Source organism: Rhinopithecus roxellana, chromosome 5 (assembly GCF_007565055.1).
Source record: "Rhinopithecus roxellana isolate Shanxi Qingling chromosome 5, ASM756505v1, whole genome shotgun sequence".
NCBI lineage: Eukaryota > Metazoa > Chordata > Mammalia > Primates > Cercopithecidae > Rhinopithecus > Rhinopithecus roxellana.
This window is the reverse complement of record NC_044553.1, coordinates 76,372,081-76,387,779: the sequence shown is the minus strand read 5'-3', so window position 1 is coordinate 76,387,779 and position 15,699 is coordinate 76,372,081. Positions and strand designations below refer to the sequence as shown.

The 15,699-nt window shown below is 38.8% G+C and overlaps 2 protein-coding genes across 4 annotated transcripts in view; one reads left to right on the top strand and one right to left on the bottom strand.

Moving 5' to 3' along the window:
* REC114 (REC114 meiotic recombination protein) overlaps positions 1-14,839 on the top strand; it is a 139,492-nt gene extending 124,653 nt beyond the window's left edge. For both annotated transcript variants that reach the window (XM_030930389.1, XM_010383273.2), the window contains 3 exons: positions 5,045-5,257; positions 10,374-10,460; positions 13,775-14,839. In XM_030930389.1, coding sequence (XP_030786249.1) covers positions 5,045-5,257; positions 10,374-10,460; positions 13,775-13,939 — 465 coding nt within the window. In that variant the 3' untranslated portion in view covers positions 13,940-14,839. The remainder of the gene's footprint in view (positions 1-5,044; positions 5,258-10,373; positions 10,461-13,774) is intronic.
* Positions 14,038-15,699, bottom strand: part of NPTN (neuroplastin) — a 74,072-nt gene continuing 72,410 nt past the window's right edge. For both annotated transcript variants that reach the window (XM_010383271.2, XM_010383272.2), the window contains exon 8: positions 14,038-15,059. The gene's annotated coding sequence lies outside the window, so the exon portion shown is untranslated. The remainder of the gene's footprint in view (positions 15,060-15,699) is intronic.

Below are 15,699 nucleotides of genomic sequence, written 5' to 3'. Positions count from 1 at the left end.
TGAAGTACAGTTGCTGATGTCACTGTCAAAAGATTAGATAATCGCAGAATCCTAATAGCTAATATAAGGGTACTTCATATAGATGTCTTCATATGGAGTCTGTTGGAAACAGCTAAACAACTGTAAATAAGAAATCAGCTTAATTTCACAAAAGAAGATTCATAGTAGTAGTATAGACTGAATGTATAGGTCTCTTATCAGTTCTTTTCCCTTCCTCAGGGAAGGTTAGCTTTCAGTGACTCTTGATAATTTGGGGATTATCCATCGAAGAGGAAAATAACTAAGGGTATGAATAGGTAACACACTAAAAGAAAAAATACAAATGACCAATAAGCATAAGAAAGATAGTCAACCTCACTTGTTATCAAAGAAATGAAATTTTTAAAAAAGTATGTTAACCTAGCATGTTGACAAAAATTTAAAAAAAGAATCTTCAGTGTTGGAGGGAAATGGGCACATAGATTCTTGGTGGGAGTAAATCAGCCCTGTCTGGCCACAGGGGAGTTAGGCATTATGTACCAAAATATGAATTACACACATCCTTTGACCCAACGAGTCTGCTTTTAGGCATGTATACACAAAGATGTATGTATAAGAGTGCTTGTCAAAGCTTGGTGGTTTATAATAGGAACAAAGGCTGGAAATAACCTATATGTTCATCCATAGGGGGCCAGTTAAATAAAGGAATACTCTTCAGCCATTGAAAGTAATGAGGTATATACTTCTATTTTTATATATTTGATGTTAAATTAAAAATTATGTTATGGAACAGCAATGAATTTTATATACATACACACACAATATATAACCTATAAAAATACATTTATCAGTGAACTCATTTTCCACAAAGGTGTCAAGAACATACCCTGAGGGAAAAGACAGTCTCTTCAATAAAGAGTTCTGGGAAACTAATATCTGTGTGCAGAAGGATGAAACTAGATTCCCATCTTTCACCATATACAAAAATGAAATAAAAAGGGATTGAATACTTAAAGACCTCAAACTAAGAAAACTACTACAAGAAAACATTGGGGAAACTCTCCAGGATGTTGGTCTGGGCAAAAATTTCTTGAGTAATACCCTACAAACATAGACAACAAAAGCAAAAGTGGACAAAGGGGATTGCTTTAAGTTAAAAAGCTTCTGCACAGCAAAGGAAATGATCAACCAAGTGAAGAGACAACCCACAGAATGGGAGAAAATATTTGCAAACTACCCATATAACAAGGGATTAATAACCAGAATGTATAAGGAGCTCAAACAACTCAATAGGGAAAAAAGCTAATAATCTGATTTAAAAATGGGCAAAAGATTTGAATAGACATTTCTCAAAAATCAGACATAACAAATGGCAAACAGGTATATGAAAAGGTGCTCAACATCACTGATCATCAGAGAAATGCAAATCACAACTACAATGAGATATCATCTCACTCCAGTTAAAATGGCTTTTATCCAAAAGACAGGCAATAACAAATGCAGGAGAGGATGTGGCGAAAAGGGGACCCTCTTACATGGTTTGTGGGAATGTAAATTAGTACAACCATTATGGAGAACAGTTTGGAGGTTCCTCAAAAAACTAAAAATAGAGCTACCATATGATCCAGCAATACTACTGCTGTATATATGCCCAAAAGAAAGGAAATCAGCATATCAGGATATCTGCACCCCCATGTTTGTTGCAGCACTATTCACTATAGCCAAGATTTGGAAGCAACCTAGGTGTTCATCAGCAGATGAATGGATAAAGAAAATGTGGTACTTACACACAGTGGAGTACCGTTCAGCCATAAAAAAGAATGAGACTCTGGGATAACTGGCTAGCCATACACAGAAAATTGAAACTGGAAGGGTCCTTACACCATAAACAAAAATTAACTCAAGATGGATTAAAGACTTAAATGTAAAACCAAAAGCTATAAAAATGCTGGAAGACAACCTAGGCAATACCATCCAGGACACAGGCATAGGCAAAGATTTCGTGACAAAGACGCCAAAAGCAAGTGCAACAAAAGCAAAAGTTGACAAATAGGATTTAATTAAACCAAAGAGCTATGCACAGCAAAAGAAACTATCAACAAAGTAAACATAAAACCTACAGAAGAGGAGAACATTTTTGCAAACTATGCATGTGACAAAGGTCTAATATCCAGCACCTACAAGAAACTTAAATTTACAAGAAAAAACCTCCATAAGAAAGTGGGAAAAGGAGGTGAATAGACACTTTCTTTTTTCTTCTGTTTTTTTTTTTTGAGATGGAAGCTCGCTGTTACCAGGCTGGAGTGCAATGGCACGCTCTTGGCTCACTGCAACCTCTGCCTTCTGGGTTCAAGTGATTCTCCTGCCTCAGCCTCCTGAATAGCTGGGACTAGAGGCATGTGCCACCATGCCCAGCTAATTTTTGTATTTTTACTAGAGACAGGGTTTCACCATGTTGGCCAGGATGGCCTCGATCTCTTGACCTTGTGATCCTCCTCCCTCAGCCTCCCAAAGAGCTGGGATTATAGGCGTGAGCCACTGTGCCCGGCTGAATAGACACTTTTTAAAAGTAAGACATACATGCAGCCAACAACTATATGAAAAAAAGCTCAACATTACTCAGTAGAGACATACAAATCAAAACCAGTGAGATACCATCTCACACCAGTCAGAATGACTATTACTGAAAAGTAAAAAAATAACAGATGCTGGCAGGTTGTGCTTATACACTGTTGGTGGGAGTGTAAATTAGGTCAGCCAGTGTGGAAGACAGTGTGGCAATTCCTCAAAGACCTAAAACACCATCTGACCCAGCAATCCTGTTACTTGGTATATAATCAAAGGAATATAAATCATTCTGTAATATTGACATATGCACATGCATGTTCTTTGTAGCACTATTCACAATAGCAAATACATGGAATCAACCTAAATGCCCATGAATGATAGACTGGAAAAAGAAAATGTGGTACATACACACCATGGAGTACTATGCAGTCATAAAAACAATGAAATATTTTTTGCAGGGACATGGGTGGAGCTGGAGGCCATTATCCCTAGCAAACTAACACAGGAACAGAAAACCAAATACCACAAGTTCTCACTTATAAGTGGGAGCTAAATGATGAGAACACATGAATACATAGAGGGGAACAACATACACTGGGGCCTTTTGGAGGGTAGAGGATCAGGAAAAATAACGAATGGGTACTAGGCTTAATACCCAGGTGATGCAATAATATGTACAACAAACTCCCGTGACACAAGTTTACCCATGTAAAAAACCTGCAGTTGGACTCCTGAACTTAGAATAAAAGTTAAAAATATGAGATCTTGTTACTTGCAACACCATGGATGGAACTGGGGGGTCATTATGTTAAGTGAAATAAACCAGGCACAGAAAGACAAACATCACATGTTCTCACTTATTTGAGGGATCTAAAAATCAAAACAATTGAACTCATGGAGATAAAGAGTAGAAAGATGGTTGCCAGAGGCTGGGAAGGGTAGTGGGGGGTAGTGGGGATGGTTAATGGATCCAAAAAAAGAAAGAATGAACAGGACCTAGTATTTGATAGCACAACAGGATGACAATAATGGAAATTTTAAAATAAGAATAGAGTTGGATTGTTTGTAACTCAAAGGATAAGTGCTTGAGGGGATGGATGCCCCATTTTCCATGATGTGATTATTACCAATTGAATGCCTGTATCAAAACATCTCATGTATCTCATATATATACCTATGTACCTAAAATTTTAGAAATTATACATGAGTGTTTGCATATATTCTTTTATATACCCACAGATATATATGACTATTTTCATATTTTTTCCAATGTTGGACAAGATAATGATAATGGATTACTTTTATATTCAGGGGAAAAATTAAATGAATTAAAATATGAAGAGAACCAAACAGTGGCAGTGAAAAGGGGTAGTGGTGTCTAGTCTTCTAAACATGATAGTTTACCATTATCTTAGCCATGCCAAGAGTTTTCTGTAACCTAAATATATGGCTTTACTCGATGGGTTTATTTAAATAGTGTGAATTGTGAACAGGAATATCAAGGACTATTTGCTTATAGGAACTTACAGGATTTTGTTAACTGTAGTTAAGAGTGTTTTCAAGGTAGCAACATGGTATATATATTTCATGGGGGAAAAGGACTGTCACTGTGCTAAGCCTAGTATCTGCATTTCTTTACAGAGGAAACTGATGAAAGGTATACAATATATACAGTCCTGTTTCAGGAGGCTTTTATGTAGGTTGACTCCTCTAAACTAGGCAGAGTAAGTAGACTAGAAAAAAGGGAAACTATTCTAAAATGATTTTATGTTGTTACAATCTAGATGTTTTTACACAGATGTTTTTATACTTGTAATCAAATAAGTTTGATGTAGTAGACAGATTTTTACAAATTTTTAATTGCATCTGTCCCACATTTGCTAATTTGCCAAGGGATGTGACTCATACAGCAAATTAAAGACAGCCTTTCACTATGCAACTTGTGTGGTAGTCTGGCCTCTTTAAGGATAAAGAGTACTACAGATCATTAGCATGAGATCTGTTAGCTTTGAGCATCTGCCTGTTACTATTCCTCAGTATTGTTTAAGCTCACTGCCTTGTTTAATGTGGTATCTACCTGGTTTGATATTAGTCAGTTTAGAAAAATTTTGTTGAGCAGGACTATGCTGTATTATTATCCTCTCAGATTTTTAACTTAAGGAATTAGAAGCTGTGAAATCTTTATTTCAAAGCATGATGAAACATTGATCTGCAATCAGTATAGTGATCTTGTCTTTATGATAGAGCTTTTCCATTTTTGCTGATGTCACTTCCCAGAGGGAAGTGAATTTTAGTATGATGAGCAACTCCCAAAAGGGGGAAGAAAATGAATTATTGGCTTTTCTATGTCTGCATCAATAAGTGAAGATGACTGTTCCCTTATCTATACCTCTTCTTCCGCCAAGCAAAGGAACCACTCAGTGGAAGACCCCAAAGTAAATAAAGGTAAAGTTATATGACGAGGGTCTCTCACATTAACTTTTGATTTGTCAAACAGGACAAGAGTCGCCTGTTTCGAGTACAGTTCAGTGGAGAGTCAAAGGAGCAGGCACTGGAACACTGCTGCAGTTGTGTTCAAAAGCTGGCGCAATACATAACCGTTCAGGTGCCGGATGGGAACATCCAGGAGCTTCAGCTGATTCCTGGCCCACCCAGGACAAGTGGCAGTCAAAGGAAGGACTCTGCAAAGAGTGTCCCATGGCAGGCTGGAGTAAGTAGGCTGATGTGTCGGCTATGCAGGAAACATGACAATGCAGTGCACAATGAGTGGCCAAAATGACAGTGGAGTTTGTCGAGTCTGTTAGGTTTGTAGTTTAAAAACATCTAATGTTGGGCGACTTTTTAAAATTGAGGCCAACACTCATTGTAGCTCCCTATTCAGAAATTAGGGAGGGAGGAGTACCAGCTGCATTCTGGGTGTCACTGTAGAACAGTGGTTCTCAAAGTGTGGTCCATGAACCCCTCCCTAGGACCCTTCCAGAGGGTCCACAAGGTCAAAATTATTTTTCTTAATATTTAAAGAAATAGTATCACTTGCCTTTTTCACTGTGTCAGCATTTGAATTGATGAGACAAAGGCATCATGAGTAAGGCTGCCGTCATCACACAGATCAGGCAGTGGCACCAAACTGTACTTATAGTCACCATGTTCCAATCATTCGCAGGAAGAACAAACTAACGAAATAACCCTGCAGTCTGCAGTACCATGGTTGTCTCAAGGGAATGCACCTGTGTGACATTTGTATTTTGAACTAGCCTCTTTTTCCATAAAATACCATCATCATGTGAGAGAACAATAGACTATGGTCATTCAGATTTGGGTATTTGGCAGACATTTTCTCAAAAATCAGTGAAATGAACTATCACTTCAGGAAAACAACTGATAGTATTTACTGAAAATGATAAAATTTAAACTTCCAAGTGAAAATTAGAATCTTGAAAAACTTGTATCTGCCACATGCTTCACAACTTCCCAACCTGGAAGACTTTTCTAAAGGTGCTATTAATAAATGTGATTTACTTTTTTATAAGTAATTACCTGATGAAATGTGTCAATATTTGAAAGACAGTATATTCAGTGAACCAGTATTGTCCAAATGACCAATGCCTGAATGCCACAAAATTATACGTGGATAAAGAGCTATTCAAAAGTGTAAGACAGGCTAAAAGAGTGTACTATAACAGTATAACAAGTTCATTGCTATGGTTTCAGATTCTATATTGCAACTTACCTTTAAGCAACTCACTCGTTGAGTTTTGGTGTTATATCAAGGACTATCCAGTTATCTGAACAGGCTATTCTAAAATAGCCCTCCCTTCTCCATCTACAATTTGTGTGAGGCCAGATTTTCTTCATGTCCCCAACCAAAGCAGCACATTACAGCAGACTGAGTGCAGCAGCAGATGTAAGAATCCAGTCACCTTCTATTAAACTAGGTAGTAAAGAGATTTGCAAAAATCATGACATTTTGTTTTAGAAAAGTTATTTTCCATAAAAATGTTTTCAATATTAACATAAAGTGGGTTTATTATTTTTAATATTTTAAAATTCCATGTTAATTTCTAATATGATAAATACCAGATAAATGTAACTCAAATCAAAGTTCTTTGAAGGCCTCATAAGGGGTCTTGAGAGAAAAACATTTGAGACTCATGACTATAGGATTTCTCCCAGAAATATGTGTTCTGCATTTCTTTGGCATAGTTTCAAATATTGTTGGAATAAGCACCTATCTCTGCTCCTGAGATGAGATTCTGCTTTCAAGCTGGGTTTTGCATTTGCTTTGAGAAGTCATTTTTCCAAACCTGGTTTTCCATTACTTCATCCTGTTAGTTTTCCTTAACCAAAACACTTCATTTTTGCTGATTGGTCACTAAGTTTCTTTTTTTTTTTTCCTGAGACAGAGTTTCGCTCTTGTTGCCCAGGCTGGAGTATGCAATGACACGATCTCGGCTCACTGCAACCTCGCCTCCCGAGTTCAAGCCATTCTCCTGCCTCAGCCTCCCGAGTAGCTGGGATTACAGGTGTCTGCCACCACATCCAGCTACTTTTTTTATTTTTAAGAGAGATGGGGTTTCATTATGTTGGCCAGGCTGGTCTTGAACTCCTGACCTCAGGCGATCCATCCGCCTCGGCCTCCCAAAGTGCTGGAATTACAGGCGTGAGCCATCAGGCCCGGCTGTCACTAAGTTTCCTGTTATTTATAATTTGTCTAAGGTGAACATAAATTTTCATTATTATAAAATCTTTTTCTTTAAGCAGGTGCTAACATGATTTCCTCTTGAATGTATTTAGTTTGCCAAACAGATTTTGGTGGTTTGAGTTCTTTCCCTTCATTTGATTTTCATGAAGATGTCCTAACGCTGAAGCTGCTTGCCTCACAAACCCTGGATCTAGTTTCAAACAATAATGCTCCGTCTATATTCAGCTCCTGCTGTATTTCTTAAGAATCCCCTCCCTACAAATGGGTTGGAGTGGTTACTATAAGGTATTTTATTGCTTGTGATTCTTTGCCCTTCAGATTTTCATGTTTCACTGCCCAATAGATTCAGATGATAGTATAGTATACCCAATGCATGGAGTGTAACAAAAACCTAAAAGGGTTCCAGAATTTGGGAACTCAGTCTGGAATTCCTTATAAAGGTAATGAAGTCACATCACGCTAGAACCTTGTCAGGTTACACAATTACCTAAGTATTACAAAGGCAAATAAATTGAAGTTGTAACATGCAGTTAACAAATGCAGGCTGAGTTGTGAGTTACAGCCCCAGATGAAGGCTCCAGCTCTCTGATGTTAAAGACTGATCCCAAATGTCTAGGTAGAAACACCTGAGAAGTGGTTAGGACACTTACATGCCTTTCTTGATTCTATTTTCAGGGACTCTTCTGAACTGTAATTGAGTGATTTGACTAAGATAGCATGATGTTGTGCAAAGACCACAGGCTTTGGTATCAAGATGGATCTAGGTTAGAATCCTGGCCCTATTTCTTAGCAGCTGTGTGATCTCACGGAAGCCAATTAGCTCCATCTGTAAAATGGTGAGATTAAAATGCTGTATAGAAAGCACCCAATACAATGCCTGGCAAATATAATCACAAAATCCATCATTACTATTATTGCCCCCAATGTTACCCATTCAGATGTGCCTTCCCTTGCAAATGAACAAATCAGCATCCTGACCAATTAGCAAGGATCAGAACCTCCAGAGCCAAAAGAGGGCATGATAAGACAGTGTATGAAGCTGCAGAGCAGATGACAAGTTAAAGTCATTGGATTAAATTCCACCAGGGTAACAGACCTTGTGAGGTACCACCTAAACATTCTAGTTTTCCTAATGGCAAAACATAAGGTTTGCCCTTAACTACTGATGTACAAACTTTGGTAGCATGTGCTCTTTCTCAGAATCTATCTTAAGAGGTACAAGCCATGGCCAAGTTCTGGTCATTTTGCTGCTCTCTTACATTCAGGTGTGTCATTTTTGTAATACCTATAATCTTTTAGTATAAAAGAGTTGTTTCCTTCTTTGCAAATAGAATTCTATTTCAAGTTCTTGAGTCATTTCCTGGCTCATATTTTAGTGTTTGCTTTTCCTTAGCCTTGTAATTTTGTTAATTGTGGCTTAACCAGGCATTTCTCAACCTTAGCACTTCAAAGGCAACCAGCCCACCCTGGGGAGGGGGATGGGAAAGACTCTTTCCCGTTAGCACAGAAAGTCCACAAGAAAGTAGCTAGGGGACTCCAGCTACTGTGTGCGCAGACCCTTCCATTTCTATGCTGTTGCAGGGGTGGACCCTAACCTCAGGTGGTTCAGTGCCACTTAGCTATTTTTTACAGTGTTTATGGCAATTTTGGTTGACATCTTAGTTCTTTGTGTGAGCTGAAATGATATGTATTCTAGGAAAGCATCAAATGTGATAGCTGAAGAAACACTAGGCACTAGAGTCTGCCTTGTGTTTACAGAGGAGAAAACTGAAGGAACTGAAGAGAAAAAGGGAGCTTGTCTAAGGGCTCTTGATTATAGAGTCCTTTGGTCATTTTGCTCATTTTTTTCATTTTCTTGTCTTTGTTCTTTCCTTCCTCACTGTACCTCCACACCTTCCTTCTTGTTGTTGTTGTTGTTGTTCAATGCTTCCAGGTCTGGTTTTCTGCTACCTACTGACTAGCAACCATCAGCTTCTCTGTAGGACAGAAGACAGAATTTGGCATCTCCCGCCTTCGGGTAGTCAGACTTGTTGCTGATGGACAGAAGCGCCCTCCAAAGAGTGCCCTGTTTTCTCCCTGTATTGCACCATCAGCTCATACCTAGTGCAGGAGCACCACTGCTTATCTGGAGATTAGCACTGCAGCAGCCTCAGGTACCCAAAGCATAGTGGGGCCTGCAGACATGTGGCTAGGAAGGAACGGAGGTAGGGCCCTTCAGGCCTCCAGACCTCCTGTACCTTGTTCATTCTATTTCCCTGGAAAGCATCCCATGTCCTACCTGAGAACAACTTATTACCACAGATTCTCTCCAGATAGCATGGACCTTAGAGCATCCCTGTACTTCCTGCTTAGCATACAGCCCTCCAGTTTACCCACTTCTCTGTGAACCTCCAGCACTTCCTGAGTTGCAAGATAATTCATGGTTTTACTTGTTAGGTTCTCACTAGGCTGTGGGCTTCCAGAGGGCAGGACTCTATCTTGTTCTTTGTAGCTCCTATCTCTGTACCATCTCAGTGTCTAATATGTAGGAGGCATAAACAGTCGTTGAAACCAGGTATCTATAAGTTTTACTTACAGAAGAATTCATTCCTTCAGAATATCTAAAATGAGATTTTTTTAAAAAAATCATTTTACTGAAAACATCCGTTGTCTTAAAATTATAGGGGTTTCCCCCCATTTTGCATTTCTGCAACGAACATGCATTACTTGAGCAATAATTTTTAGAAGGTGAAAAATCATGATCAGAAGCTGGGGTCCGTCCATGCATGCAGGCTGCCACGGCCAGCCCTCCAGGGCCTATACATGGTCCTGAATCCTAGGCTGGGCCTCTGACAACAGAAGAATGCCCCAGTGTCTGACAGGAAGCAGCACTAACAGCCTGCCAACGGCTGAGGAACATCAAATAGAAGTCAGGAGCTGCAAATTTAAACTCAGTACTTCTGCTGTGGTAACTCAAGTAACCCTCCATTTAAACTGAGACAGACCTATGCTGACAATCATTTTAACCACTCTTGGTGGTATTTTCTTTCCTTGAACATGAATGCGTATTTCTGCTTCTTTAATGTCCTGTGGTATGTAAGATTACATTCAGCTAGTCTCCTTATTGCATGTTGTTTTATTCCAGTCCCACCAGCACTCAGAACAGCAAGAGCGTGTAACGGCGGGCACAGGCGCTCCAGACGGAAGGACCTCACTGACGCAGTTAGCTCAGGTAGAGCTTATTTCTGTGTTTAATTTTCTTGTCATGAAAAGCAGTGACCCCTAATTTGTATCCCTTTGTTCACTTCTTTGCTTTAGGAGAGAAACCTAAAGCATTACTCTAAAAGGTGATAGAGACAGGGCCATTTTCATCTACCCCTTGCAGAGTAAGTTTTATTACAGTAAGCTGTGAGGTGAGACATGATGGCTGCAGGCACATAGTCAAGATCTACCCTCCAAAGGAAATAAAAAGAAGAAAAGTGGTTGAATGTCCAAGGCAGAAAATTTAATCACCACTTTCCCAAAAAAGAAGAATAAATGGAGGACTCCATTGTAATTATGGAAATGGAATTTGGGAACTATTTTAAGACAAATATCAAAATGAATGTGGATTCAGATCTACAGCAGTTTCTATATGGGCAGATTGTCAGTACTCAGCTAAGGATGTGTAGAAACCCAGGAGGATTCAACTCTGTTACCTCAGACTTGCTTTCAGACAGCCCCTTGCCCCCTGCCACAAAACCTCTTCATTCAAAACTATGGTTGTGCGATGTCTACTCTCCTGGGAGCTCTGCAAGGACTTTGTCTCCTCCTCACTGGATTCCTCATTGCAGGTGTTCAAGTCAGCAGCTTCTGCTTTCCACAGAATTCTGCGTGGAGTTCATCAATCTTCAAGTATGTTTTTTTTTTTTTTTGAGACAGGATCTCACTCTGTTGCCCAGGCTGGAGTGCAGTAGCACGATCTTGGCTCACTGCAACCTCCATCTCCTGGGTTCAAGCGATTCTCCTGCCTCAGCCTCCTGAGTAGCTGGGATTACAGGCATGTGCCACCACGCACAGCTAATTTTTGTATTTTTAGTAGAGACAGGGTTTCACTATGTTAGCCAGGCTGGTCTTGAACTCCAGACCTCAAGTGATTCCCTGACCTCGGACTCCAAAATTGCTGGGATTACAGGTGTGAGCCACTGTGCCTGGCCAAATTTTCTTTTAATTCCTCTACTAAACTGTGCTATCAGTAGTTTTTTTAAAAAAGGTGTTTCTCCATCTGGCTTGCCACTAACTCAAAATAAATGGACAATCATATAGAATAAAAACTCAAGAGGTAGGAAGACTAAGAAGAATTCATGTTTATTTATTTTAATAACCTAGTAACTATGAAAAAAAATTATTTGTCCAGCAGCAGAACTGACTGAATAATGCCCATATTTGCATTGGAGTTAGGGGCTAACTGAATCAGAGAAGGTGACGAACACAGAGCTGCAATAAAACAATAAACAAGGCAGGGTGTGATGTCCTTATTTAGGAAATATCAGTTGCTAGAAAAGGTATACCTTACCCAGTTTATTTACGTAGTATGGAAGAACCATATACAAATGAGAAAAAGCATGAAGCTTGGAGCTCAGATACATTACTTATTTGCTCTTATCTTTTGGACATGTCATTCTATGGAAGTTGGTAAAACCTTTTGGAAGGCAATTTAGCAGTACATATCAAATTTAATATGTTATCTATAACTTCATTTCAACTACACAAATATACATATGTTCATCACAATGCTTGTTAAGCAATTGGAAACATAAATGTTCATTTAATAGGATACTAAGTGTGGTATAACCATAGATGGGATAGAAATGCAATTAATACAAGGGATGTAGGCCGCACATGGTGGCTCACACCTGTAGTCTCAAGCACTTTGGGGGACTGAGGCAGGAGGATAACTTAAGGCCAGGAGTTCAAGACCAGCCTGGCCTAACATCATAGTGAGACCCCCCCCCCCATCTCTAAAAATAAACACAACAAGTGCTGTATATCCCAAGTAAATTTCTGTTATAGAGAATTCCTAGAGAAATATCAATTATGTACTTACACACTAAACCATGCTATCCACAGAAATAATAAAACCACCTACCTCATAGAATTAATGTGAGGAATCAATAAGATGACCGAGTCAATGCACCAAAGTAAGTGGACCACACAGAACCGGAGCCCATCATCATCATGTGGGGCTGTGGATCCAGTGTTGCCAGATCTTCCAAATTGTCAAGATTTTTATTTGAACTCTCCTAATACTTAAATGTTGGCAACTTATTCAACTGGTTTTAAAACACTGCAGGTTACCAAAGAAAACATACAGATGACAAATAAGCCTGTGAAAAGTTCAACATTATTAGTTGCTAGGCAAATGCCAATTAAAACTACAATGAGACATCCTGCAAACTTATTAGAATGCCTAAATTAAAAACAAAAACTGACCATACCAAACCCTGGATGGGTGAGCAACTAGAACTCTCATCTACACTGCTAGTGGAATGTAAATGGGACAGCCACTATAGATGACAGTTTGGCAGTTTCTTACAAAGTTAAATATACACTCACCACATGACTCAATCCCAGGTATTTACTGAAGTGAAATGAAAATCTGTGTTCACACAAAAACCCGTAAGTGAATGTTTATAGCACCTTTATTCATAATTGCAAAAAATAAAACAACCCAAATGTACTTCAACTAGAGAATAGGTAACCAAACTGTGGCACATTCATGCAATGTAATACTTAGCAGTAAAAATGAACTACTGAAATACTCAACATCGTGGATTAATCTCAAATGTATTCATTATGATAAGTGTAAGAAGCCAGATTCAACAGTGTATTATGTTTCATTTATATGACATTCTGGAAAAGGCAAAACTATATGGAGAAGAGATCAGTCATTGCTAAGGGTTAAGGGTTTCACGGCAATGGTTAGCACGAGGGTCACATAAGGGAGTTTTTTGGGAAGTGAAAGAAATGTTCTGTATTTTTATTGTGGTGATAGATGACTATTTGTCAAAACTCAGATGGCCAGAAAAAGATATGTGTGAACTAATGTCCTTTGGGCAGTTTGTGGCCTCTTTCTTATATTCAGAATGCGGCTAGCACATAGTAGACTGCTCACATCCACTCTGCCACCTATGCTGTGAGGAAGATGAACTAAGCTAGTGGAGCTCATTCATTGACAGGTTTATTTTCAATCCACAGGTTATCAGCACAGTCTTCTTCATTAAAGTAGAATCTCAACTTTGCAAACATCTCATCAGTATATTTGAAATTCTTTCCTTAAGGCAACAAGATTATCTCACATGCTATGTGTATTCAGAAAACATATTAATATACAAAATTGTAAGTGTAACAGTAAAACTACGTAAAGGAACCCTGTAAAGCTAATTAATACTAATTTTTTTTGGTGTGTATTTCTCTAATCTTTCCTTAAAGCACTATTTGCCTGTGTTCTATTAGCCAGGTATTGCTGACCTGTAATCTGTAACTACTTTTCTGGTATCCCTGCAGACTCTTCTGGCCTCGGAGGAGCTGCCCCGTATCTATGAACAATCTGCATGGGGTGCAGAAGAGTTAGGCCCCTTCCTGCGTTTGTGCCTTATGGATCAGAATTTCCCTGCGTTTGTGGAAGACGTAGAAAAGGAACTTAAAAAGCTGGCGGGGTTGAGAAATTAATGCTCTGTATACATATATAACTAAGGAACTTCAAAGTATTGAAAAATGCTTCCTCCTAAAATTAAAGAAGATATTAGAATAAAAAGCATTATTCCAAACACCTTTTATCAATGTTTTATTTTTAAAAACAGGTGAATCCACTTTTATACATCATTGCACTTCAATAATTACACAAAACACAAGTACATGCATCTACAGTTACGCACCGCATGAGAACCCTGTTAGGTTATAAAATCTATCATCAACCAGTAAATCAATGTGAAAAAATACAGTGTCAAACCAAAAAGTATAACTATAGTTGCATAGAATATCACCATGCTATAACATTTCAAGGTCATTGGAAACAAAAGAAAAATTATAAAAGTTTGCCTTGATTGAATGTACAAGAATAAGGTTCAACACATCAGTGCAAAAGGATTTATGAATTTACATGACTTAACAAAAGAAAAGATAATCACTTAAAAAGCAATCATACGTATATACTGCAATTCATTATACCCATTCAGTGGACTGTTCCAGCTTATTAAAGTCACAGGTTAAGCCCTTAAAATTATAGATTTCAGTTTATATTACTCATCTTTATGTACCAGAACTGCACAATTTCCTCATGACAACATACAATAAGGAATGAATATCAGCAGCTTAAAAATGAAACAAGCATTTACTTTATTTTGGATTTCTCCCACCCCCAAAAATATAAATATATATATATATATTTATATACTGTATATATCTGTAGGTTTTGCTGTACTTTACAAAAATGTATCACTAGATGGCAGCAGTGCATTTTAGAGCTTTGCCAATTTAACAGCTGCATTAAGTAAAAAATGGCGCATGCATGATCTGATCCTCAGAGGACCTTTTTCACTTCTATTTAAATATTTTAACAAAGGAAAAAAAGCAACATTCACAGCACATCAAGCCCAAAATAGTTTACACCTTCTACACTGAAGCATTGTTTAAAATGTACCTGGCTAGATCACCCTTACAGGAGAGGCTAAATAAGGCATGCTTTAGACAGTCATTGTGGTGTTGCTCACTTGAAAGGGGAGAGAACCAAAGAGGTCCAAGCAGAAAATTTAGCAGGTCATGTTGCCACCAGTTTCAGGAACCTAAAGATCTGTAAAGAAATATGTATTTGGAAATTATAAAGGGAATATGCACTGTCACTCACAACTACACCGAGTGCCACACAAAGCTTTGGTTCAAACAGCATACTCAAGGATGTGGTGTGAAATTCTGATCTCCATGTGCCTAACAAGATGACATTCTGGCCCTGCTGCTGCCTGGCCACCGTTCTTGTCTTGCCCCCATATGTGAGGTAAGACTAGCAGGCCTCTGGGAATAATCCACCTAAGAAGGTGACAATTTCACCTCTTTGTAAAGATATAATGTGGAAAAGTACTTATTTTAAAACATGTCTTCTGAAATGGCATTTATATAAACATGTGACAATGCACCTGATGGCAGAGCGCAGTGGCTCACGCCTGTAATCCCAGCACTTCCAGGAGGCTGAGGCAGGCGGATCACTTGAGGTCAGGAGTTCAAGACCACCCTGGCCAACATGATGAAACCCTGTCTCTACTAAAAATACAAAATTTAGCTGGGCGTGGTGGTGGGCACCTGGAATCCCAGCTACTTAGGAGGCTGCGGCAGGAGAACTGCTTGAACCCAGGAGGCGGAGGTTGCAGTGAGCCAAGATCACGCCACTGCACTGCAGCCTGGGCAATACAGTGAGACTCCATGTTAAAAATCCAAAC